Raw genomic sequence first — 24800 nt, forward strand, 5'->3', positions numbered from 1 at the left:
CTCATAAGGATAAAAAAAACAATCCACATTGATTCCCTTACAAATAAAGAAGCGCTGTAATATATTATGTTGATCACTTGGTGAGATTTAAATTGTTTCTTCAGCTCTGGTGGTTGCAAGCGATTTAATAGGGCATTAATTAATTAAAACAAGAATTCTTCCCAGCATTCTTTTGAATTCATGCTAGATTGTGCACAATTGTTAAAGAATACAGAATGGGTTTGCATCGAAGGCATGTGTGACTGTAGTTTCCATTCTATCACTCAAAAGGGAACTAGATGAATTTAAATATATATGTACAATACTGTGCAAGAAACAACAGCTCTGTGAAGCAATAACCCAGGGTGAGACGTCATTAATTAATCTCAGTCTCATTGACTTTTAATTCAACAACTACATAAACAAGTGGAACAATCTTTGCCTCATTCATCTAATGTACAATTTAAAAGATTATTTAAAAAACAAAATAAACCACGTCCCGCTTCACACTGACTCCCTAACTGATATTGTAAAGGAAGTGAACATAAATTGTTCAAATAAGATTTTTAATAGCATTGAGACATGCACACTGATATACAAACTCTCAGCAGTACAAGCATTCTTTGTTCAGGTAATAAAACTGAGAAAAAGGAGACAAAAAGTTTAGCATCTTAATTTGCTTTCACTTAAACAAACTGTTCCCCGTAGGTTATTATTTAACAGACTTTCACATTTTTCATGCATGCTCTTAAAATTATACCCCTCCTCTAATTTATTACAGAAACAGTGCTTTATATGTTGCAATTCTAGTTCCAGAATGATGTGCATCATGAAAGTGATTACATTCTCTCTTTGGTGCATTTCCCTGATCAATTACATCAGTCTTTGCTGCTGGTGCTTGTTTTTATACAGTGCTGAGTATTCATTCTAAGGGTTACAATAATTGCGCTGTTCCATTCTAAAGAAGCAATAGAATATTGCATTTGCAGCTCTGCCTTAAACAAAAAGATATCACTTTGTGCATAATGCATCTTGTTCCAGGGCTAACTCATTACCTGTAGTTTAGTGGTTAGTTCTCATGCAGGGAATGGGCATTGAACCCAAACATTCGAGTGAAAAGTGTGATATATCTCAGATGCAATGAATCTATTAAGAAAACTGCAATTTTTATCCTATTTCTATAAATCAGGCAACGCTGCAAAGCCATCTTTTTAAAGATACATTTGCTATTTTTGCGCTTTTTAGTAAGAGTCCATTAGTTTTCCTTTTTGCAGACAATACTTCAATGAAATAAGATAATTTCTCTGACTGCTAGCAATGCTGCCACAGAAGTCCACATTCCAGTTCAGTCTGATTGTCTGACCGATTCCACTGTTTGTGATCAAAGAAATCCACCTGTAAACAAACCTCCAGCATGAATAATACAGACACCTCCACCACCCGCATTCTAAAAGACATCATGGGCCTCGTTCGTTTACACATAAAGACTACAAAATTTCTTTTTTTTAAAAAATACATAGTATTAAAATGTTAATATAGATTTGGTTTTAATTGTGTTGCTGTAAGCAGACTTCAGCTGTCAGAACAAAGAATTGCAGAGGAAATATGGAATAAAAGCAGAGATGCTGAAATCCCACAACAAGTAGGTAGCTCATTATCTGAGAAAGAAAGAAGTTGAAAGGTTTGAGCCTCGATTATCTTTCAGATGCTTCTTGACCCTGCTGGGGATTCGCAGCAATTCTGTTTTTAATCTAGCTGTAAGTACAAGTACAATGTAGTGACTGTCGACCTTTAAACCGTTAAAATATAAATATTTTGGTGAATCATTTCCCATAACTTTTATTAATTAACTCCAAGACTATTTATATGATGTGGAAAATAGTTGCTGCCTGTTCCATTAACAGTTGCGCTATTTATTTCAGACCTAGGTTATGTTGTTTCAGCTGATGTGTCCACTTTGTTCATAATGATGTGTAAAATATCGTTTCACTTTCGCTGGTTAATAAACATTATTAGTTTTGGGATAATAATTCAAGCTAATGCTACCAGTTGGTGATTTATATATAGATCCAGTCTGCTAGTTAGGATCTTTTTATTTTTATTTCAATAATAAAGTATGTATTATCCAGCAGTGTTTCTCAGTTTAGGTCATGGTTCCTGTTTTTATTATTAAACATGTAATGCATCCAATTATTTTTCAAATTTTCTCCCCACTGGCACATGATTTTGGTCTGACCTTCTCTTACTGGGCTGCAGTCTGTTCAAATGGCCATTGGAATTAAATGTGAACAGGTCCACTCGACTGTATAAAGTGGTGTCACAGCCAAGGCTGACCTTTCCCAACCCGTCTGCCACACACACAAATTACCACTAGAGGGTACTGAAGAGGGACCAGGAACAGGAACCCTGGCTGGTCTTCTCCTCCCTCACCTTGAGAAGACTAGAGCCAATTTAACCTCTCTATACAACTATAGTGAGAGTATCAAAATCAGCACAGATCAGGATTTCAGCCAGTGAGCTCCTGAGCTTTAAGCTGCAGTTCTATCACCTACACCATAGAGACTGCCTGAGACGATGATTTCAAGCAGCATTTTGTATGAGAGCCACTCCCAGTAAAGCCACACCAACAAGTGATGGTGCTGAGTTCTGAGCCTGCAGTTCCTGATTTCCATTATGAAACAGTAAGAAATTGCTGACGAAGGCAAGACACTTTGCCACAGGAGAGTAAAGAACTAAACAAGTGATAACTCTATGAAAACTACAAGTCTGTGTTTTTTTGGAGGACTTTTATTTGGTCCACCATCTAACAGCAATCCTACTCCTCTCACTGGAGAACAGGAAAAGGAGAGAAAACATCTCATCTCTGTCATCCCATCACATTTAGGAAGATCATGAATGAATATAAGAACATAGGACTTTGCTTGGCGAAAGAAGACAAAGATCTATCTAGTTCGCCGTCCACCATCCTGCCAGTCGCTTGACATGTCGTGTCCTAAACTATACATTGAATCCCGAGATGTTATTTTCTAGCAGAAATCTATCTAATGTGTTCTTAAAATAATCAATACTTTCTGCTTCCACCGTCTCCAGAGGGAGCCTGTTCCATAAGTTTACTACACACTCATTGAAGTGGTGTTCCCACAGATTTGTTCTGAATTTACTCCCCTTCAATCGCAAGCTGCGTCCTCTGGTTCTACTGTTCAGTGCAAGATAAAATAGCTTATCATGGTCTTCATTATTTAGTCCCTCCAGAATCTTGTGGGACATTGCTGTGCGCAATTGGCTGCTGCGTTCGCCCACAAATATACAGTCAATTCACTTTACAGTATATCCTGTGAAGTGCTTTGGGACGTCTAGAAGACGTGAAAAGCGCTATATCAAATGCAAGGATTATTATTATTAATATTATTATCTTAAAGACTGTAATCATATCACCCTTCAATCTTCTCTTCTCCAGTGTGAACATGCCCAATTTATCTGATCGCTCCTGGTAGTCCAGTCCCTCCATCCCCTCAAGCATTTTGGTTGCCCTCCTCTGTATCCTCAATCACTGCAATATCCTTTTTATATTGCGGTGACCAGAACTGCACACAGTATTCCAAGTGCGGTGGTACCAATGATTTATAAAGTGGCAGGGTGCCCCACTATTTCGGCTCAATATTGCTTTTTTAATACAGCTCAGCATCTAGTTTGCCTTGCTCACTGCTACCGAGCACTGTTGGACCACCAGGTCCTTTCCATTTTCCGTACAGATTTTTTTCATAAATAATAGTCCCTTCCTGGATTTTTTTTGTCCCCATGTGAAGCACCTTACTTTTCTCTACATTGAATTTTATCTGCCATCAATCTGCCCAATTCCCAAGTTTGTTCACTCCTCTTGTAACCTATCCTGTTCATCTTTGCAGTCTCCACCTTCATTAGCGTTGTGTTGTCCTGAAGTTTAGCCACTGTGCTTTGTGATTCCTAGCTCCAGATCATTTATGAAGATGTTGAATAATGGATGCCCAAAGATACAAGAAGCCGTAAATCTTCACATAGAATCTACAGCACTAAAACAGGACACCTAATCTATGCTGGTATTTATATAAACAACATAAGACTCCACCCATTCTTATCCCTCTCCCATAGCCTCCCCCACTACCCCACTACAGCTGAAGGGTAAGTGGAACCTGGACCACATAATGGGCACCACTGCTCCAAAGCCTTTATGCATCTTATTCCACAGAAACAAAAAGAAACTCTGGCTAACATGCCATGTTATCCAGTCTTAGTCTGATCCAACAGAAGTGTTCATTATAAGTTAGTTATAATTTATATGATCAGATAAGAGAATGTAGCATTTAATACTCAGATTAAAAGTAAGTTCCGTGAAACTGACCTCTAACTTATTAGTGAGCCATATCCTATAAAAGGAGCCAAAAGTCTGCAGACAACAATCCATAATGCATTTCATCAACAGAGTACAGGACAGATATGTGGAGTACAGGTACAGGTGAAACCTTTATATCTGGGAATGTGAAAGGAAGGTCATGTTGCATGTTAAAATAAACCTTACCTTTGCCTAAAATCAATATGCCAGTTCTTACCAAGTTGAAATGAATAGCTGTTGAGGTGCATCACATGAAGGTCAGGTCAGGTTGAACTGCCTCTCTGATGAGGAGCAGTCCAAAAATTGGAGGGGAAGGAAATGACCAGTATTATTAAACAGCCGTCTCCCTTCAGATCACTTGGGTTTGATGCACTTCCTGGCATTAACCTACTCTGTTGTGTCTTAATACTTATGCTGCCTGGGTTGATCCTTTTAAAAAAAGATGAACTTTTTAATCAGGGGCTTCAAAATCAGTTGTTGAGGGGGAAAAGTCGTGTGAATGGTTCCTCAATACTGGGAAAAGCATCTTGGGATGTACTTGAAGTGCATGGCCTGCAGGGAAACTGTACATCCTTGGTAACCTGCAATAACCATGCTCTGAGGCAAGGTTGATAAAGTGGGAGGAGGTCTGGAGAATCAACCTCTGTTTCCATGTTCTCCAGGGTTCATTAGTTACAATTTCCTTTACAAATATTACAAATGAAACCCTATCATCTGCTAGTTTCAATGCAGTCTCCTTGATCTGTTCCCTTCAACCACACTGCTACATAAAAAGTCACTGCTACATAAAAGGATATTGCAGCGATTGAGAGTTCAGAGTTGTTTTTTGTTAGCTTAATATCATGCAACACAAACATCAACTAAAGCTGTATTGCCAATCTGAAGGTCCTGCTGCCAATAAATACAACTAGAAGTCAGTTTAATAAAGTGATCCAGGAAATGGCAGATTTTTTAAAACAAAAAATACCAAAAAAGCACTGATGCAGCAGATGATTTAGGATGTTGTATAATCACTGCAGTCATATTTTGTAATATTTAGATACTAACTTGTATAGTTGTGCATGGTACAGGTGTGCGTGTATGAAACAATTCCTGGGAGTAGCTTTGAATGTTTATAATGCTGATGTCCTTTCCACAACCGAGAGCTGATCTGCAACAAAATGATTTTATACCTTCTCTGCAGCAGCCACACAGATGGTCCTCATGGTAATGTTCGAGTAAGGTTGACTTTGTGGCCAAAACAATATCGAAGATACTCAGCAATTGCATCATTGTCATTAACTTTCCATCTGCCAGAGGCCAAAACTACCCTCTGTGGCTGGGAGGTTAGGTGATCAAGTATTATGACGTCCATTGCACAAGATAGTGGATCGCTTCATTGTTCATTATTCAATGTGTGATTAGTGGCATCTGTGGCATCATGGGATTGACGGTACATTCTGTAGAGTTCCTCCCATTTAGTCCTGTTTGCATTAATTCCATTCACCATGGGCTGAAGCTTTCCGTTCAGTTTAGCCAATCCCTAGAATGATGAGGAGGGTACATAAAAAGGTAAGTGAATCAGAACTCCTCGTACCACAGAGCCCCACATGAGCAGTGTTTAGTTCACAAAGTTTATTTGGAACAATAACCTTTAAAATGCTAGACTAAGGCAATGCTTAGGCATCAGCTTGGTTGAATTGGTGGCACTCCTGCCCGTGGGACAGAGGTTGTGAGTTCAAACCGCATTTTTAAACTTGAGCTCATATGTGAGGCTTGCACTGCATTGTGCTGTATTGTCTGTGATATCAGCTTTCAGATGAAACAGTAGCCCAAGGTTTTGTCTACCTGTTCAGGTGGTCATCAGAAATCCCATGAGATTATTCACAATGAGAAGAGAGTTTCTCCACAACCTCAGGCCAATATTATTATTATTATATTATTATTATTATAATATTCCTCCAGTTAAGGTGACCATTGAAATCTTGCTGTGTGTAAAATGATACATAAACCATATTTTCCCACAAATACACAGTCACTACACTCAACAACAATTCCCTGCAAAAATATTCTTTACATGAAAGGTCGATGCAAAGTGAAATTCACTGCTAGAAAATGCTGTTGAAGCAGAGAATTGGAATTAGACCACCAAATTCAACCTAGTCTTAGTCTGCTAGACTGTTTGATCTAAAATTTAAGATCATGTAGAATTTCCCAAATTGCTTAAGTCTTGATTTGGAAGCCAGTTCTTTTAAAAGAACTGCGGAAAACCAGCTTCTAAAGTTTACAGTTTCAGAATTCTCCACAAATCTGCACAATCTTAAATCTACCAAATGTGTCTACAAAAGGCTCAGCTAGTACACTTTGCAGTGTATCTTGTGAGGCACTTTAAAACATCCTCTTCCTGCACAAAAGATGCTAAATCGAATGCAAGGATTGTTATTTTAATACTATAAGATGGTCTCACAGGCTACGACTAGGGGAAATTTTGGGCCTCAGATGCTTAAACAAGAGAAATATTAAAGGGAATCGTGTGTACAACAACTTACATTTATATAGCATCCCAGAGTGCTCTCCTGTATAAACAGATGAAATGAAGGTAGATTGGATGGCTCAAGTGGCTCAATGCAAACCCAATGGGCAAAAGTTTCTTTTTTGTGCTGTAAAATTCTACAATTCTCTTAAGTAATCCCAATACAAATCATGGAATATTAGACCCAATTGGGTCAGTAAATTTAATTACTACAGCTATTTGATGAACAATTTAATTGAGGTGTAATGAGAAATAGAGTCATATAGGAGTTATTTTTTAGATTTTCTTTACTTTGGGTCTAGCCAGATGGACCATAATGATCTTTTCCAGTCCTGCACACGCCTATAATTCTTTAAAAAGCCAGATTCCCTTATTCCTGATACCGGCATGGCAGATTCTGCCCATCTAACCAGAAAGGATAATAACTATCATAACACAAACTTTCTCAAACAATATAAACATCACTGAAATCTGATGTTTAATCTTCAAGAAATTTTCTTACACATAAAATACTGTTTACAACAACATTTAAGTCCACTGCATGGTCCTTTGTTCCATGCACAATCCTGTATGAGAGATGAAGTTAGTCTACAATCCAAATTCACATTTATACAGAGCCTCTCACATCAGGAGGACATCCCAAGGTAGTTGACAGTGCTGGCTTGGCACCCAAGCTGGGAGTGTGAGGGAGTGGGAGGCTAGTGGGCTGGGGAAGGGAAAGATGACCGAAAGAGAAGGCAAAGATGTAGGCTTTGAGATGGACTTTGAAAGAGATGAGGAAGGACATGAGTCAGAGAGTGAGGGCAGAAAGCCTGAAAGCAAACTGCTGATATAATATACATATTATATTAATATACATATTCAAAATAGGATCTTAACTCAATCTTTTTGGTGTCGTCTGATGTTAATTTTTTAAAAATTATATTTGTCATTCTTTTTACCATTTAGAATTAAGGAAAGGGATGCTCACAATTTAGGGTCTGTTTTACAGTTCAAATAGTAATTTGCCTATACATTAATGGATAGCTCAGTGAATTACAAGGTAGTTCCACTAAAGACTGGGAAATAAGAGCTGAACTTTAAAATAAGTGACTACTTTATTTGACCTATTACCGGTTCCAATTTAATAATGTATTTTCTACAGATATGTTCTCTTTGTATGGAGCATTCACATTATACCAGGATTATTATTATATTCCCACAGAAATCTACAGTAGAAGACCATTTAACCCATTGTATTAGTGTCAGAGATTCTTCCTCCAATGAAGTTATCTATTCTAATCCCAATTGTGTGCTATTTCCCCTTACTCTCTAATACTCTTCCTCCGCACATGTTTACCTAATTCTCTTTTAAAGGCCACCCATCACCTTGAATATAACCCGTTGCACAGGAACATTTCTATGATTATAAGACACATTTGTAGAGTATGTAATAAATGTGTAATAAATCTAAATAAACTCAAAGATTGTTGTCCACAAGTTCAAGCGGCAATTATTTGACAAGGAAATCTACTGACCGGTATGAGAGTAACAAAGAGTAGTGTAGGATTCCTTTTCTTAAATTTAGGACTGGCCATATGGAGTATAATGGTCTTCTCTGCTCCTAAGCCTTCCTGTGCTCTTATTGTAAATATTTGACATTTGGAATGATCACTAAACAATGACTATTGGAAGCCTGTGGTCCAAGTATAAAATGTTGTTCAGAAAATACCGCAAACTATTAAACAAGTAGAGAATTTTAAAAGAAAATCCACTTTATAGTGTAAAGCTGCCTGGCTGAGTTTCAGCTGGTTATTAAAATCACAGATGTCCTTTCCACTTTATTTAGATCCTTTTTTATTAGGAGGCCATATGCAATTCGTTTTCATGACATTGGTTGCCAAAGAAACAACGGCAGAGTGAATGCTGAGCAGGTGTTGCCGCGATGCACAGAGGTGTTGTTTGGCATTACAGAGATGGGATTTCACAATACTGGCTATTATTTCCTTACGCTGCTTTCACCCAGAGACATCCTTGTAAGTGGATGAATGGCAGCTTTATCATGATACACAAGATTGTAATAGCTATGATGATCTGTTAAATCTTACTGCAATGGCCCTGAACAGCTCATTCTGCAACCCGCTCAATGAATTTTCTGCAAATGTATTTGACAAGGTCATTTTCACATGTGCAATATGCTTGCAACTTGCTTTATTTTATTCACTATAATACTAACGTCATGTGAATTTTTCCCATTTTATGAAGAAAGAAGGTAAATACATTCAAACAAATGTTCTTGAAGCAATATACACGATGGAAAATACCCCAGAAACTTCAAAATAATAATACAGTGGAAGCCGGTTAAGCTTCAGGGACCGCTGTTTTGTCCAGCTTAAGTGGGGTCCAAAGTTAGCCAAAATACCATTCCCGCTCAGCAGAGGAGATCGCTGACGCCGTTTAACAATATGGAATATTGTGGAGTCCTGCTCAGTGGTTAGAGCACTCGTTTTGCAAGTGAGAGACCTGAGATCAATTCCAGGCAGAGGGCGAAACCTTGGGCAAGTTTCCTTACTCCACACACCTAATAATAATCCCTCCAAAACCCAAAACAATAATAAATTGGTCATTTTCAATCTACGACTGTTTGTGGGACATTGCTGTGCGCAATTGGCTGCCGCGTTCGCCCACAAATATACAGTCAATTCACTTTACAGTGTGTTCTGTGAAGCGCTTTGGGACGTCCTCCCGACGTGAAAAGCCCTATATCAAATGCAAGGATTAGGATTAGGTTGCAGAGGTAGTGGGGAGCAAGTCCACGGAGAGCTTTGAAAGTGAGGACCAAGATCTTGAACTGTATCCTCTGTGTGATGGGAAGCCTGTGGAGTCGGGCAAGGATGGGGGTGATAGGGTCAGGGAAGGGGACCAATTAGCAACATTGAGGTGATTGACAGCCTGGAGTCACTTGTGAATGTTTGGGCTCCAGCCATTCAAAAACGGCTCAGCTGTCAATCAGTCATGATATTCCCTCGAGTGTTCTTCTCCGTTCCTCCCCCCTGCGAACTGATTGACAGCCTAACTCCAGCCGCTTGTGATTGGCTGGAGTCCACTGTCTATCAATCTTATATTCTTCCCATCTCCATCCAGGAATCGCTCGTTGGTGAATGGACACACAGAAGGTGCAAGTGAGTACATTCAGCGACAACCGGCGCTGCATTTTACCTGGAGTAAACGGATTTTTAGCCAAATCAACCACCATATTTAAAACAAGTAAGAATACAGATGATTCAGAACCGGGCAATTTGTTCGATTTACCTGACTTCCGAATTAACCGGGGTCTGGCAAAAGCGGATTCCACTGTATTTGCATTTAATACAGCACTTGTGATCAAGACATCTCAAGGCATTTAAGAGGATTTTACTGGGAAGTGTAGTGACTGTGCACAATATTATTTTTTTAAACAGAATATTTCACAAAGCTGTTTAACACATTTCTCTCTGTGAGCCTTCCAGTTTTGTTATTAAATTAATAACACCCTCCCAAGATGAATGATTCTTTGAGGGTCTCTACATTTAGTGTTCAGGAAAATCATTTTCCGCTTCTCGTCTGGTCTATAAATCTACAAACCGTGGCATTATGTATTTATCATTAGGGACTTTATTATAAACTACAATACTACAAAAATCTTTACCTTTGAAGATTCACTCCTATGAAGTTTGGTCTCATGTTTTGCCACATTGCAAGAATTTTCTTTGGTGATATTCTTATAACAGCTTTTTGAATTGGTTCACGTGAAATGAAATAGATTGTTCATTTCAGCAAAAGCAGGTTAAAGCACTTAAAGCCAAGTACATAAAATCTTACACCTAATTTATTTTAGGTAATGAAACTTTCCCTTTCGATCATGCTAGTGAATAATTTCCATGAAATGCTATGAACAGATTGAGCTGATGTCTTGGATATCTGTACTGTATTAGTGTTGCAAATTGACATCATATATTACAATTTATAACAACAGAATTCACAACAATTTAAGTAGTGTCGACAATTCATTTTACTGGTCAAGCGCCAGAATTTATGATGTAATAATGAACAAAAACAAATTTGAACCAAAATACATTTTTTTAAATTAAGGCATAAATTAAGAGTAAGGATATTGAATTGAAAATCTTCTAATTCCGAAGAGGGTATTGGGGGTACGACAAAAGGCTGTACCAATGGGATCAATGGAACCAATGGGACACCCACCCTTGCCCGGCTCCACTGGCTCCCCATCCCTCAGAGGATCGAGTTCAAAATTCTCATCCTCACCTTCAAGGCCCTCCAGGGCCTTGTCCCCTCCTACCTCCCCGACCTGGTATCAACCATATCAACCTGTCCGCTCCCTCTGCTCAGCAGGCTCCGGCCTGCTCCATGTCCCCAGCCCGGCCCAGCACACCATTGGTGGTCGAGCCTTCAACCTCTCCGTCCCCACCCTCTGGAACTCCATCCCACATCCCCTTCACTCCACTCCCTCCTTTTCCTCCTTCAATGCACGACTCAAGACCCTCCTCTTCGACAATGCCTTCGGCCACCCTCCTGCCCTCTCTGCCCTCCAGGAGGGTCCTAATCCCAGACTGTTCAGCGTCTTGGGACATGAAAGGCGCTTTACAAATGTAATTTTGTATTGTATTAAAAAATCTACGAAAATCTACCGAACTGATCCAATAAGCTGAAAGGGCTGAATGGCCTATTTCGGTTCCTGTTTTCTTATCTTCCGAAAAGTTTCCCCCTTTTAAGAGTGCCTTCATTTAGGACTAAAAGTCTGGAATTCCTTATGAAATTTGTTCAACAATCGGGAAAAATCACAAAAGGATTGTGCTCCTGAAGGCCTGTAATAGTCACTTTGTGGCCAGTATTTTCCTTTCTCACCTTCTGTCAGACTTTTCAAGCCTTTTCTAGGTCAAAAAATGCCAGCCGTGATAAACCGGGAGTCAGGATTGTGTAAATCCCTAAAAGTCTAACAAAATATCATCCTCAAATCAACAAATCAATCTTTGTTAAACCTCTTGGATTGTGATTCCTCCCCCACACACCCAATTTATTATTCAAATTGAATCCCACAAACTGGAAGCCTGAGAACTATTAGGGAAGGACAAGTTTGCAGAGATATGGGGAGAGCAGGGGAGTGGGATTGAATTGGATAGCTCTTTTCACAGAGCCAGCACAGACCGGATTGCCCGAATGGCCTCCTTTTGTGCTGTATAATTCAATGATTCTAGGATATTAGCGCATCAGCTTTCGGTTTGCAAAGGTAGGATTTCTAACACATAAAACCTTACATTCCCTGATAAAGGTTGTTGATAGAAATAAAGGTCAGACTGTCCAGAACAACACCAAGGATAATCTAAAAGAAGTCATGAAACCATTTTTATATTGTGTTGGTTTGGTTTGTAAATTCTGAGTGGAAATTTGACAGATTCCAGGGAAGTGCAATGGTGCAGCATAGTGGACCAGCAAATGGTACATTACAGAGTAGATCCAAGTTAGAGATTGTGTTTACCCACATGCTAATTTCCTATTCAGCCGTTACACTACATGGTGGCACAGAATATAGACTGTTCCTGCAGCTGAATGTGGACAAGATGGAAGCCATACTCCTTGGCCCCGTCAATGTCTTCACTCCTGCAGATCTGAATTCCTCAACCTCCCTGGGCTCTACCTCAGACTCAACGAACCAGTGCACAATCTAGGCGTCCGGTTCAACCCCCCAGCTATCCTTCCTCCACCACATCCGGTCCCTGACCACGACCACCTCCTTCCACCTCCGCACATTGCCCGCTTCCGACCGTACCTTATCCCAAATGCAGCCGAAACCCTCGTGCATGCGTTTGTCACTTCCCGCTGGATTACTCAAACACACTCCTCACCGGTCTCCTGAGCTCCACCATTCACAAAATCCAGCCCATTCAGAACTCTGCCGCCCTCATACTGACCCGGACCAAACTCCGTACCCACATCTCACCAGTTCTGGCCAGGCTCCACTGGCTCCCCATCAACAAACAGATCAACTTCAAGATCTTCCCACTCGTGTTCAAATCCCTTCACTCCCTGGCACCTCCTTATCTCTCCAACCTCCTCACTCCCCAATCCACCACCCGGCACCTCCGTTCGACTGGCACTGGCCTCCTGCTTATCTCTCATGCCGTCCGATCCACCATTGGAGGTCGCGAATTCAGCCATTGTGCCCCCAAACAATGGAACACTCTCCCTCAATCCCTCTACCTTGCCCGCTCCCTCCCTTTTTTCAAGTCCCGCCTGAAAACTTTCCTATTCGACCATTCGCACGCTTACAATCACCTCACCGCCCTCCACCCCGCGGCTCGGAGTCAGATTCCGCCACTGTTAAGCGCTCTGAGACGCTATCCTGCATGGAGGGCGCTATATAAGTGCAAGTTGTTGTTGTTGCCTCACAAGGAAAATAGGTAAACACATCTGGAGAATCCCATAGTATACCTATTGGTAGTCATCTTTATCATTCATTACATCACCTCAAGACAATAAAAGAAAAATTCTCTTTGCCAGCACTTTTAGTGACCTAGCCCTATCCCCTAATCTCCACACAGCTTGGGTCCCACTCGATCACTGCAAAGTGCTTTTTGAAACATACTCCCAGTGTGAAAAGTACCATATAAGTGAAAACTGTATAGTACTTTTTCATGGAGCAGCATAATTCTTTATCTAATGCACCTTCATCTGTAATTCTACTATTGTATCCTCATACTGTGTCCTTGGTTCTGCAGAAATCAGAATTGGTCTTTTAAATCAGATTATACAAGTGAATTCAAAATACATAAAAATAAAAATCTGAATGAAATCTAAAATAGAAAGTTGCAGGGAAAGAGCCCGAAGACACTGGACTATTTTTTTTTAAAAAAACAGCTTTATTCTGTAATGGGAGAATAGTAAGGTAGGTGTTCTGGAAGTATGAGATCAAATGAGTCAAATGGCCTTGTTTCATTTGACTTCATCTTAGTGACAGAGTGTGTCAGCCTGGCTCAGTTGGTAGCACTCTTGCCTCCGAGTCAGAAAGTTGTGGTTTCAAGGCCCATGTTGGTACTTGGAATCACATAGTCTAGGCTGACACTGCAATGCACTGCAGGAGTGCCCTGTATTGATGGAGGTGCCGTCCTTCACCTGCCTATTAAGGTAGATGTTAACATTCCTATTGGAAAAAAGACGAGAGGTGTCCTGTTCAACAATTACCCAAATAAAATTGGTCACTCAATTCATGGTGTTTCTGCATGGTGTTTTCGCTGTGCACAGAATGGCTACGGAGTTCCCCCCCAAAATACTCCACTTCCCCCACCTCTGCAACATGACTCGCCTCCACCACGACCACTCCCCTTGGGCCACCAAGTCACATGAAAAATAGATGGCTTAGGCACATACATAAAATACCTCCAAAGTGATGAAGCAGATGGGTGCATAACTATTCAGAGCATCAGGAAGCTCAGGCAGATGGGTCCATAACTAACCAGACTGCCAAGCACACAACCATCCTAATCACCACAGAGATCAGATTCACTGGAGCGGGCCAGCACAACGCCACAGTGCTTTGGAGCACCAACACACGGCAGCTTTAAAGTAATGGGATATTATTCTGGGTTTCCTGCAAGCTGAGCTTCTAACCTCAATTGCATCTTTGTGGAAAGGGCGGGAGGAGAGAATGGGAGGTCCATGAGGACCAGTCACCTCATGGTAATCTTGTAATTAGACACATTCCTTACTCGCCACTCCTGATAACTCATCACTGAGGTCTTTTCCCTTGGAACAACGCATCAAATAAGTTGAAAATGGAATCCATAAACAAATCTCAAACCATTCTCACTGGGTAGAATGAAAATTTTCTATTAGTGTAAGTTATATTTTATACTCATAACTGATAACTCACCCTGGCTTAACTTGCCATTACCACTGAAGTCATTGCGCTGTCAATATCCCGGCCACATTTATTTATGTATTTATACATTTGCCTAACTCGCCACTCCTGATAACTCGTCACTGAGTCCTTTTCCCTTGGAGTGCCGAGTTATTAGGAGTTTACTGTATACAGTGATATTTTTAACATTTTATTTTAGTATGTTTGTGCCCATGGTGACATTTTCACAGGTCAGAGCATTAATTCACTTAGTTTATTTCGTGCCATGAAGCCACAGAGTAAAAACTCAAGAGACCTTTTTTCATCAGAGTCTGGCATTTATTTCCCATTGGTGCATTGGAAATATATCAGTGTGTCAGGTTGGAAATGGTCTCATGTGAAGCATAACCGGCAAAAAGCTATTTTCACTGCCGCTAAATATTTTTACAAAATAAAAAGCACAAGAGCATTTAGACATCTAACTGAGCACCTCCGTAATTTTTTTTAATGAAATAATATTTTTTGGCTCATCGTTAATTCAGACTGTTTTGCATAATATTAAATAAAATTCTAGTGTCATGTTTCGAGTGTCTCATTAATACTACCATCCACAAATTATACGTCCAACAGCAAATCCGCAGAGGATTTGACCCAACATTTGCATTGGGGCAAAATGCATTTCATCATGAAGTGCAAATAAAACACAATTTGGTCTGATATGCAGTAATTAGTAACATGATTCTTTCATGTCAGTGTTTAATGTTGGTTGTCAAATGACCAACTTATAAATAAATAATAATAATCCTTGCATATGATATATCGCTTTATTATGTTGTCAAAACGTCTCAAAGTCATGCACAGGACTCTGAAATTTAAGTGACTATGCATTTTTTAAACATAACAAGGAGTTATTCTCCTTGAGGAGGAGGTGGGATCATAACTGGGGTTTTCTTGTGGCCGAACTGGTTCTAAGGTAACATACTTTCAACAGTCAAGCCTCTGTAGTGGTTTTGGAAGTCTGGTGCCACTCTTGACACAAGGAAATTTCCATATGTAGATGGCAGACATACGTGGAACTCTGTCTGATTTGGATACTATTAAGCATAGTGATGGGTTTCTACTCCCTCCCTCCCTTCTTTCAAGGCACTACATTATAACCTAAATTTCTTATCACAGGATAATTGTGCAGTATGTACAACTATCCATCAAGAACCGTGTTTCATTTAAATAAGAATAATTTGGTCATCCAATCCACGACTGCTTGTGGGACACTGCTGTGTGCAATTGGCCCCCGAGTTTTGCCCACAAAAACACAATCAATCCACTTTACAGTATTGTACAGTGGAGTCCTGTAGCTCAGCGTTTAGAGCACTCGCCTTGCAGGTGAGAGACCTGGGTTTGATTCCCGGCAGGACGAAACTTGGGCAAGTTTCCTTACTCTACATGGCTCTGTTCACTTGTTTATTTGTTTCGTCCACAAATAATAATGATAATAATCCTTGCATTTGATATAGCGCTTTTCACGTCTTCTAGACGTCTCAAAGCGCTTCACAGAATATGCTGTAAAGTGAATTGACTGTATACTTGTGGGCGAAATATACAGTTAATTCACTTTACAGTACATTCTGTGAAGCGCTTTGAGACGTCTAGAAGATGTGAAAAGCTCTATATCAAATGCAAGGATTATTATTATTATTATTATTACTCAGCAGTAAGTAGGAACCCAGTTGTTAGTCAATTGGTGAATCACTTTTCTGGGGGAAATAATTCCTTCAAAAAAAATAATAAATTGGTCACTTCAATCCACGACTGTTTGTGGGACACTGCTGTGCGCAATTGGATGCCGTGTTTCGACCCCAGAATATACAGTCAATTCACTTTACAGTATCTTCTGTGAAGAATTTTGAGACGTCTCGAAGACGTTATATCAAATGCAAGGATTATTATTATTATATTCTGTGAAATGCTTTGAGATATCTCAATTGAGACGTCTCGAACACGTGATAAGGCAGTATATCAAATTCAAGGATTATTATTATTATTGCATCTGAAAATCTACCTCTTTGATTGCACTTTCAGTCATGTTTCCCCTCCTCCTCCCCTTTGACTCCCATCCCCAGTTCAGGTGCTCATCCAGTACTGCAAAATGAGCTTTGGGACATCCGCCCGATATTAAACTTGCTATATAAATGTAAATTGTATTGTATTGCATGTGTCGGGCACCTGGCTGACCAAAACAAAAGGTTCTTTAATAAAGAGACTCATTGTGGGAGAGTGGGGAGGAAGAGAAATATTTGACTAGGCAGAGTTTCTTATTCTGGGCAGTGAGATTTTGATGAGATCAAAGAAGTTGATGTGGTTGTCCAAGACAAGGTGAGGGATGGAGATAGCATTGTTGGAGACAGAACAGTTTTTTTNAGGGTGATGCACAAGGGATGATGATAGGAGACTAGCTGGCAGCATGAGGGGAAATGGATTTGTGGTCATAGCAATCGGATGAAGGAGGAGTCATGCCTGTGGAGGTGCCAATGTGATCACCTGTGCTGACAGTGTATGGGTGTGTGGGGTGGGGGGGAGAATCTACGGTGGTGGTGCAGAGATCTATATTGCCTTTGTGGGAAGCTGCCCTGCCTGTGTTGGGGTGGGGGGAGGGGGAAGGGGGAGAGTGTCTGAGGTGCCTGTGTGAAGAATTTGTGTCAGAAGCAAACATATAACAATAATCTTTACATTGGTATTGTGCCTTTCACGTCAGGATGACATCCCAAAACGCTTCATGGGTTATATTGTAATGTGTAATGATTGTGTTTCTTTTATAGGCGAACGCGGCAGCCATGAAATGGAACAGATTGAGAAGGAGACGCAGAAAGGCAAAAGATAAAATATGAACACAAAAGATGAACAGTTACAGTCTTCTAGGCTTGTGGCTTCCTCTGTTCTTTTTCTTACCCTTCACTTTGACCTGATCCTAGAATTACTTTATTCCTATGGTTTCTTTCTCTTTACTGATAATTATTTTTATCTGCTTTTTCTCTCTTTCTCGTTCCTTGCCTCTAAATCCATTCGTATTCCTTCCCTACTTGAATTTTTGCTTCATTTCTCTCTCTTTTACTCTTTGCCATTCCCACAGCGCTACATCCGATGATGTCGCCATTCCAATACACACCGCATTCAATTTGATATACAAAATAATATCACAACCTCACTAGTGCATGTCCAATTAAACATAAACACTCACATTACTTTGGGTTGTTGTAAAAATAATTCATTAAAAAATTGTGTGGATATAGATAATCCTGCCTCTCTCACATTAACAAACTGAATATTTTTTATTGGGTATCTCACATGAGGAAAGAGTTAACCCTAACATCAAGGGGAATCTGTATAAGACCAGTCAGCAGAATTAACACAATATGAACGTCAGGTTATCTATAAATCTACATAGACGTTTCCAGCTAATTACTTTACATAATGCAAGAAATTGAAGTGCATTTATACATAAATGGTACAAATGTCTGAGGTCATGTAATTAATTATGAGCATTCATGTTAAACATAATATATTTTTTAACTCCATTGGGAAAGGTCCAAATGCGAATCTGTTAAATTATTTTGTTCTCTTCTGACAGAGCTTTTATTAGCTTAAACTTTCCACAGTTAAGCAAAGTCTTGGTACAATTACAACAGAGAATTTTAAGTCTCCCCTCAACCCTCACCCATACCCCCATTTGCTCATTTTACAACAATGTTTTGCTGTATTTGGTTCAGAGCATTGGGATTATATAAATATCATTCATTTCCACAAAGTCATTAGCAAAACATTAAGCACTACAGCATACCCCCCACTGACAGTTAAAAAAANTACATTCCTGGCGTGTGTAGATGCACAATGTAGAATTATTGAACTGAAAAGGATGTAATTTTTCCCTGTACTATTACTTCATTATACAGCTTCCGAAGTTCAAAATTACAATGATTATCAATCACACGCATTGTGGCAGAATTGTTATATTACCTCAGTGCTGCACTAAAATATAAAGTCCATCCTTTGTAACTTCACTTTTTATTACAATGAGTTCTACCAAAAAATAACTAAGAATTAATATCCAATGTAGTAATAATAATAATAATAATAATAATCCTTGCATTTGATATAGCGCTTTTCACGTCGGGAGGACGTCCCAAAGCGCTTCACAGAATAGACTGTAAAGTGAATTGACTGTATATTTGTGGGCGAACGCGGCAGCCAATTGCGCACAGCAATGTCCCACAAACAGTCGTAGATTGAAAATGACCAATTTATTATTGCTTTGTTTTGGAGGGATTATTATTAGGCGTGTGGAGTAAGGAAACTTGCCCAAGGTTTCGCCCTGCCTGGAATTGAACTCAGGTCTCTCACTTGCAAAGCGAGTGCTCTAACCACTGAGCTACAGGACTCCAGTCCTGAATGTCCCTCTGGCTTCGAGTAAAGGTATAGATTTTATACCAGTCAGAAAGCTGTCAATTAGGAACCTTAGGAAAAATCTCAATATTGGTCTCATTTGACACCAATTGCTGCTAATGCTATTTGTTAAGCCTATATTTTCTTATCAGCCCTCAATCATTGCCCATCTTTATCGATTAGTCTATGCTTATTATATTAGGGCATGGAGGCACTAGACAAAATATTAAAAATTTAAAATAAAGTTTAGATGAAAAAAGGGCCTTTTTTACAAAATGTTTGCATTATACATTGGTGTTTTGTTAAGGTAATTCTGAGATCATCTTAAAATGGTTTTTGTTCTGCGTATTCACAATAAGAGAATAATTGCACAGTGGCCAGCGTCCAATGCAAGTATACAAATATGTGTAGAATTTCAATACAGTATCTTCCTTTTGAGTCGAACAGACTTTTGTTTGCAACCCAGTGGAATCAATTCATCAGTGACTGTGAAGGAACATTCCCCTGGAAAAATAAGACAGTTTGGGGGCAAAATCAAACATGAATGGATTTAGAGGAATTTATTTTGAAAGGATTGGAGGTTAAAATGGTGTATAAGTTATGAAATTTACAAAACAACGGAACTCCAATGGCATTCTAATATGGAGTTTGAGCTCTTCAAAAGGAGACTCTGAGTTATAACAGAGTGCATTGTAGTGAGGTCACTTCTGGGATTGTCAGCATTACTACGATATCATTGAGCTGTCTTGTTCCTGCTTGCCGTGTGCATAGAACTGACATGTTCCTGGGGACTGCTACCATAAGCATTTTCAGTGGTTCCTGGGGATGCCACTACCATCAGAAGCCGTCTGCACATGTGCACCATGCCCAGGAAGTCAGACAGTATACAGAGCCACAGTATGTTGTGGGGCCACTGTGTAGCCATACGAAATCTGAACCTGAAGAGCGTTATTTAACAGGGTCAGACTGCAATTGCAATCTCCAAACGCCATCAATGTACAGTGCTCAGCATCGCTGCATCAATTCAAAACCTGATTTCAAAATACAATTAGAAACATCCTTACAGTCAGTGACTGAATCATTCCACTTGGCTTTGTGTTTTTGTTTAAATATTTATGTATATTAGTTGCCCTGGTTGGGCGACACTATTTGAATATGTCTCAAATAGTTAAGCCACAGCTTTTCAAATTCAATACTTTAAAAGTTGCTTTGTAAAAATTGGGGGAGGGGAAGTTAAAAAGGTTCATAAATACTTGACTTATTTGAGGTACCTCAAACAATGGCTTGCAGATCCCATCAATCCACTCCAGCTGAAGTCCTGGCAACTCGTCCTTCCTATTCCGGTCAAAGATAGCCTGTAGAATATTTGGGAAGATAGAATTGTGTTTCAGCGCACGTCCAAGAGCACAGTTACTGCAAGGCCTGACATTCACTGGCTGCTAATGGCAGTAATAACTCAGAGTTCTTCATGCATTTTTACCCACATTTTGCATGTTCACTATCAAGGTCAAAAGATTAATTCATTGCTCACTCCATGCATGTATGATTTTAGAGCATGAAGATGCATTAATTCTGTTAAAAGCAAACAAAATAATGAAAGACTCCTAATGAAGGGAAATTATAACACAAGTCAAGTAAGGTGTTGACAACCTATAAATCATCTATCCCTCGTGTGCAATTTATAATCAAATTATGAGTGCAGTTCAGCAGAAAGCATTTGCCTACACATCAATGTATTTCACTCCGTGTCAGCTGTGACATTACTAGTCATGGGACTGGTTGCTCACTGGCCATAACACTTAATATTCAGCAAGATTTTTCTTTCGAAAGCCTAATCAGAACACACAGCAAATACTGTCTAATAAATACCTGGTTTGTTTATTTACGACGTTTACACTGTTTAGAATTTCATTAAACTAGAATACATCCTTAGAATTTAGTTAAGGCTTTGACACTATTCAGGAATTTGATTAAAAAATAATACTCTGAATGCCCACACAAAATAACAGCATTGAATGAAATGGCTAGGACAATAGTTTCTGTGGCAGCTGTTAAAGGTCGCATTGGAATTAGGTTTAATTGGCCGTCTTAGTCCCCAGTGAACATGTAGAAACAGGAAATAAAACACAGCTCAGAATTTAGCACTAACATGTGACCTATTCTTTAGTAATAAAGTAGAACAGATGATCCTGATCTGAGAGTGTGTGGAATACAAGAAGTTCTGCTAAAGTATAGGGTTTCTGAACATGAGCTTGATGTGTATTTTTATTGGTTGATAAGAACAGACCAGTGCTAGGCAATTTGATTTAGGAATCCTACTGTAATATCAACAGAGCAGAAAGTGGACAAGTCCATTTTCCGGTTTCGACAAGACTTTCTTAATGGAAATTTGCAGATGAAATTCTGTTTTTCAGTAAATGTAATGCCATTGGAGATGAGTTAAAATGTGAGGAATTTCACTATTAAAATTGGCCATATTAGCACACCTGGAACCCTATCTCATTATTAATAGCCATTGCTAAAATTAATAGCGGGGCTCTGTAAATTGGTTAATTAATCATTGAAATTGCTTGGAAAACATGTTAGCTGGATTTGAGGTTAACATTTTGTAGGTGCTAAAATTCCTTCAGGTTCTTTAATTAAATGCCAGCTTCTGTGAGATATTAAAATGGCTGTGGAGAGTGATGATCTATGTAGTGTTACTTGGTGTTGTATTATGACAGGAAGTAGTTGGAGGTTATCGATTTGGTGTGAAATATACGTTCTATATTTTGCTACTATTTTGAATGAAAGAATACACACAGAGGTCCTCTATAAGGCATTTGATTCTGACTCTGGGGCAATAGAGGACTCTGAATGAGGATGCAGAAGAGATAGAATTTATATTTACATAGATTATACAGCATCAAAAAAGACATTCAGTCCGACTAGTGTTGGTGCTGGTGTTTTACTCCATGTGAGTCTACACCTACTCCTCACTCACTCCCATACCATTCTGTTCCTTTCTCCCTGATGTGTATACTTAGCTACCTCTTAAATGCATATGTACTATCTGCTTTAACCACCGAGTTTGTTTGAGGAAGAAGCTCAAGTGGCACTGGTCAGTAGGCTGTTCTGGGGCTAGGGATTATCTAAACAGGCATAAAGTAGCCATCACAAAATACTGTCATTTCAGTTCATCCATCACTCTCTTCAAAAAACAACTTCTGGCCTTTATATAGCGGCCTTTATATCTCTCCCTCCTCCCTCACCGCCATCGTTCACAAACTCAAACCCACCACCTGCTCCCTCGATCCCATCTCCACCTCTCTCCTCATCTCCCAGCTCAACCCTCTCCTGTCCGATGTCATCAACCTCTCCTTGTCCACCGGTTCAGTTCCCACCCCCCTAAAAACAGCCGTCTTCACCCCCATCTTGAAAAAACCTTCCCTGGATCCATCCCTCCTCTCCAGCTACCGCCCCATCTCTAACTTCCCATTCCTCTCCAAGGTCCTGGAACGAGCCATCGCGTCCCAGCTCCGCTTCTTTCTCTCTCGCTATTCCCTCTTTGAACCCCTCCAATCCGGCTTCCACGTTACCCACAGCCCGGAAACAGCCCTGGTCAAAGCCACTAATGACATTCTGAACATCTGTGATCAGAGCTCCCTCTGCCTCCTTGTCCTCCTCGACCTGTCTGCCGCCTTCGACACTGTCGACCACTCCATCCTCATACACCGCTTTACTTAATCTTCACGGATCTACCCTTGCCTGGTTCGATTCCTATCTCTCTCACCGTCTCCACTTTGTTTCCTCTAACGGTTTCTCCTCCAGTCCCCGCACTGTCACGTCTGGACATCAAGTCCTGGATGAGGGCAAATTTCCTACAGTTGAATGTGAACAAGACTGAGGCTCTCCTGATTGCCTCGCGCCAGCGCCTCAGCACCTCAGGCTCTGGCAGCATCAACCTCCATGGTTGCTCACTGCAACTCACCAAGCCAGTCAGGAACCTAGGTGTCTTGCTCGACCCTTAACTGTCTTTTCTTTCCCACATCCAAGCCATGACACGCTCTGCCTTCCCTCACTTCCATAACATCGCCCGACTCCGCCACGACCTCACCCCTCAGGCCACTGAAACTCTTGTCCATGCCTTCATCACATCCAAGCTCGACTATGCAAACTCCCTGCTTGTCGGCCTTCCCAACTCCTCCCTCCACAGGCTACAGATAATCCAGAACTCTCCCGCACCAAACTCCGTGACCCCATCTCCCCCATTCTCGCCCAACTCCATTGGCTCCCTATCGTTCAGAGGTTCTAGTTCAAGTTTCTGGTCCTCACCTACAAAGCCCTCCATGGCCTCACCCCACACTAACTTTGCGACCTCCTAACCCCCTATCAACCCGTCCACTCCCTTCGCTGGCTCCAGCCTGCTCCACGTCTCCCGACCCACCCGACCCACCATTGGTGGGGAAGCCTTCAGCCACTCTGCCACCAACCTGTGGAATTCCATTCCCCAATCATTCCGCGTTGCCCCCTCCTTAGCCTCCTTCAAGTCCCGCCTCAAAACCCTCCTCTTCCACCATGCCATTGGTCACCCACCTTCCCCCCCCCCCTCCCTTTCCCCTCCCCGACCGCAGCTCAGGTCTGAAAGGCTGCACACTGTCCAGCGCCTTGGGACGTCCTCCCGACATGAAAGGCGCTATACAAATGTAATCTTGTTGTTGAAGTAGAATAGCGTCTCAGAGTGCTGTATAGTAGATAAAGATAAAGAGGGGGCGAAGCGCAGGGATTAAGGCAGGAAGTTCCAGAGGTTAGAGGCATAGTAGCTGAGGGCAAGGTCACTGAGTGTGGTGGAGAGGGATTGGTGAACGTACAGCAGGCCTGGGTAGTTGAATGAAGGGGTGGGCAGAGCAGTTGAGTGTGAGCAGGTCCGTCAAGTAGGTAGGTGCTAGGGCATGAAGGGATTTATACATGAGTCAGAACATTACACATGTTCACAGCCTTTGGTATGAAGAAATGCTTCCTCACCTCAGTTTAACTGTCTTAATTCTGAACATAAGGCTAAGCCTCTTTGTAACGTACCTTCTACAAGAGGGAAGAGTTGTGTTTCACCCCCAAAATACACAGTCAATCCCCTTTAGTATAACCTGTGAAGCACTTTGAGATGTCTCGATGACGTCTATATAGTGATATATAGGGAGATAGTGATAAGGCGCTATATCAAATGCAAGGATGATATTATTTTAAGTCTCCATCATTCAACTTGTTAATTTCTTTCATTATTTTAAATACCTCAAACAAATCATCCTTTAACCTCCTCTGCTCTAAGGAATTATAACTTTGATCTATCCAGATTCTCATCTTAACTAAGTAAAATCTGTACTTGAAGGGTAAATATATTACTTTCAACATATAATAGTAAATAATAATAATCCTTGCATTTGATGTAGTGCTTCACCATGTTGTTGAGACGTCTCAAAGTGCTTCACAGAATATACTCTAAAGTGAATTGATGGCTATGCAAATGTAATTTGTTGTTGTTGTTGCTGTTGTATACTTTGTGGCGAAACATAAACCTTGGATATGAAGTCTATGCCTCCCTGAAACTTAATGTTATCTCAGCTCTTCTTTTCAGGCCATATGACATGTCC

At 40.4% G+C, this 24800-nt stretch overlaps 1 protein-coding gene across 1 annotated transcript in view; it reads right to left on the reverse strand.

Annotated features, from left to right (window-relative positions):
- Positions 1 to 355: 355 nt before the first annotated feature.
- Positions 356 to 24800, reverse strand: part of LOC103183180 (dual 3',5'-cyclic-AMP and -GMP phosphodiesterase 11A-like) — a 129876-nt gene continuing 105431 nt past the window's right edge. The window contains exons 19-21 of the mRNA XM_007900515.2: positions 20445 to 20528; positions 5521 to 5870; positions 356 to 1374 (exon numbers count right to left, since the gene is read on the reverse strand). Of these exons, the coding sequence (XP_007898706.2) occupies positions 5724 to 5870; positions 20445 to 20528 (231 nt within the window). The 3' untranslated portion in view covers positions 356 to 1374; positions 5521 to 5723. The remainder of the gene's footprint in view (positions 1375 to 5520; positions 5871 to 20444; positions 20529 to 24800) is intronic.

Source organism: Callorhinchus milii, unplaced genomic scaffold (genome assembly GCF_018977255.1).
Source record: "Callorhinchus milii isolate IMCB2004 unplaced genomic scaffold, IMCB_Cmil_1.0 Scaffold2, whole genome shotgun sequence".
NCBI classification, from domain to species: Eukaryota; Metazoa; Chordata; class Chondrichthyes; order Chimaeriformes; family Callorhinchidae; genus Callorhinchus; species Callorhinchus milii.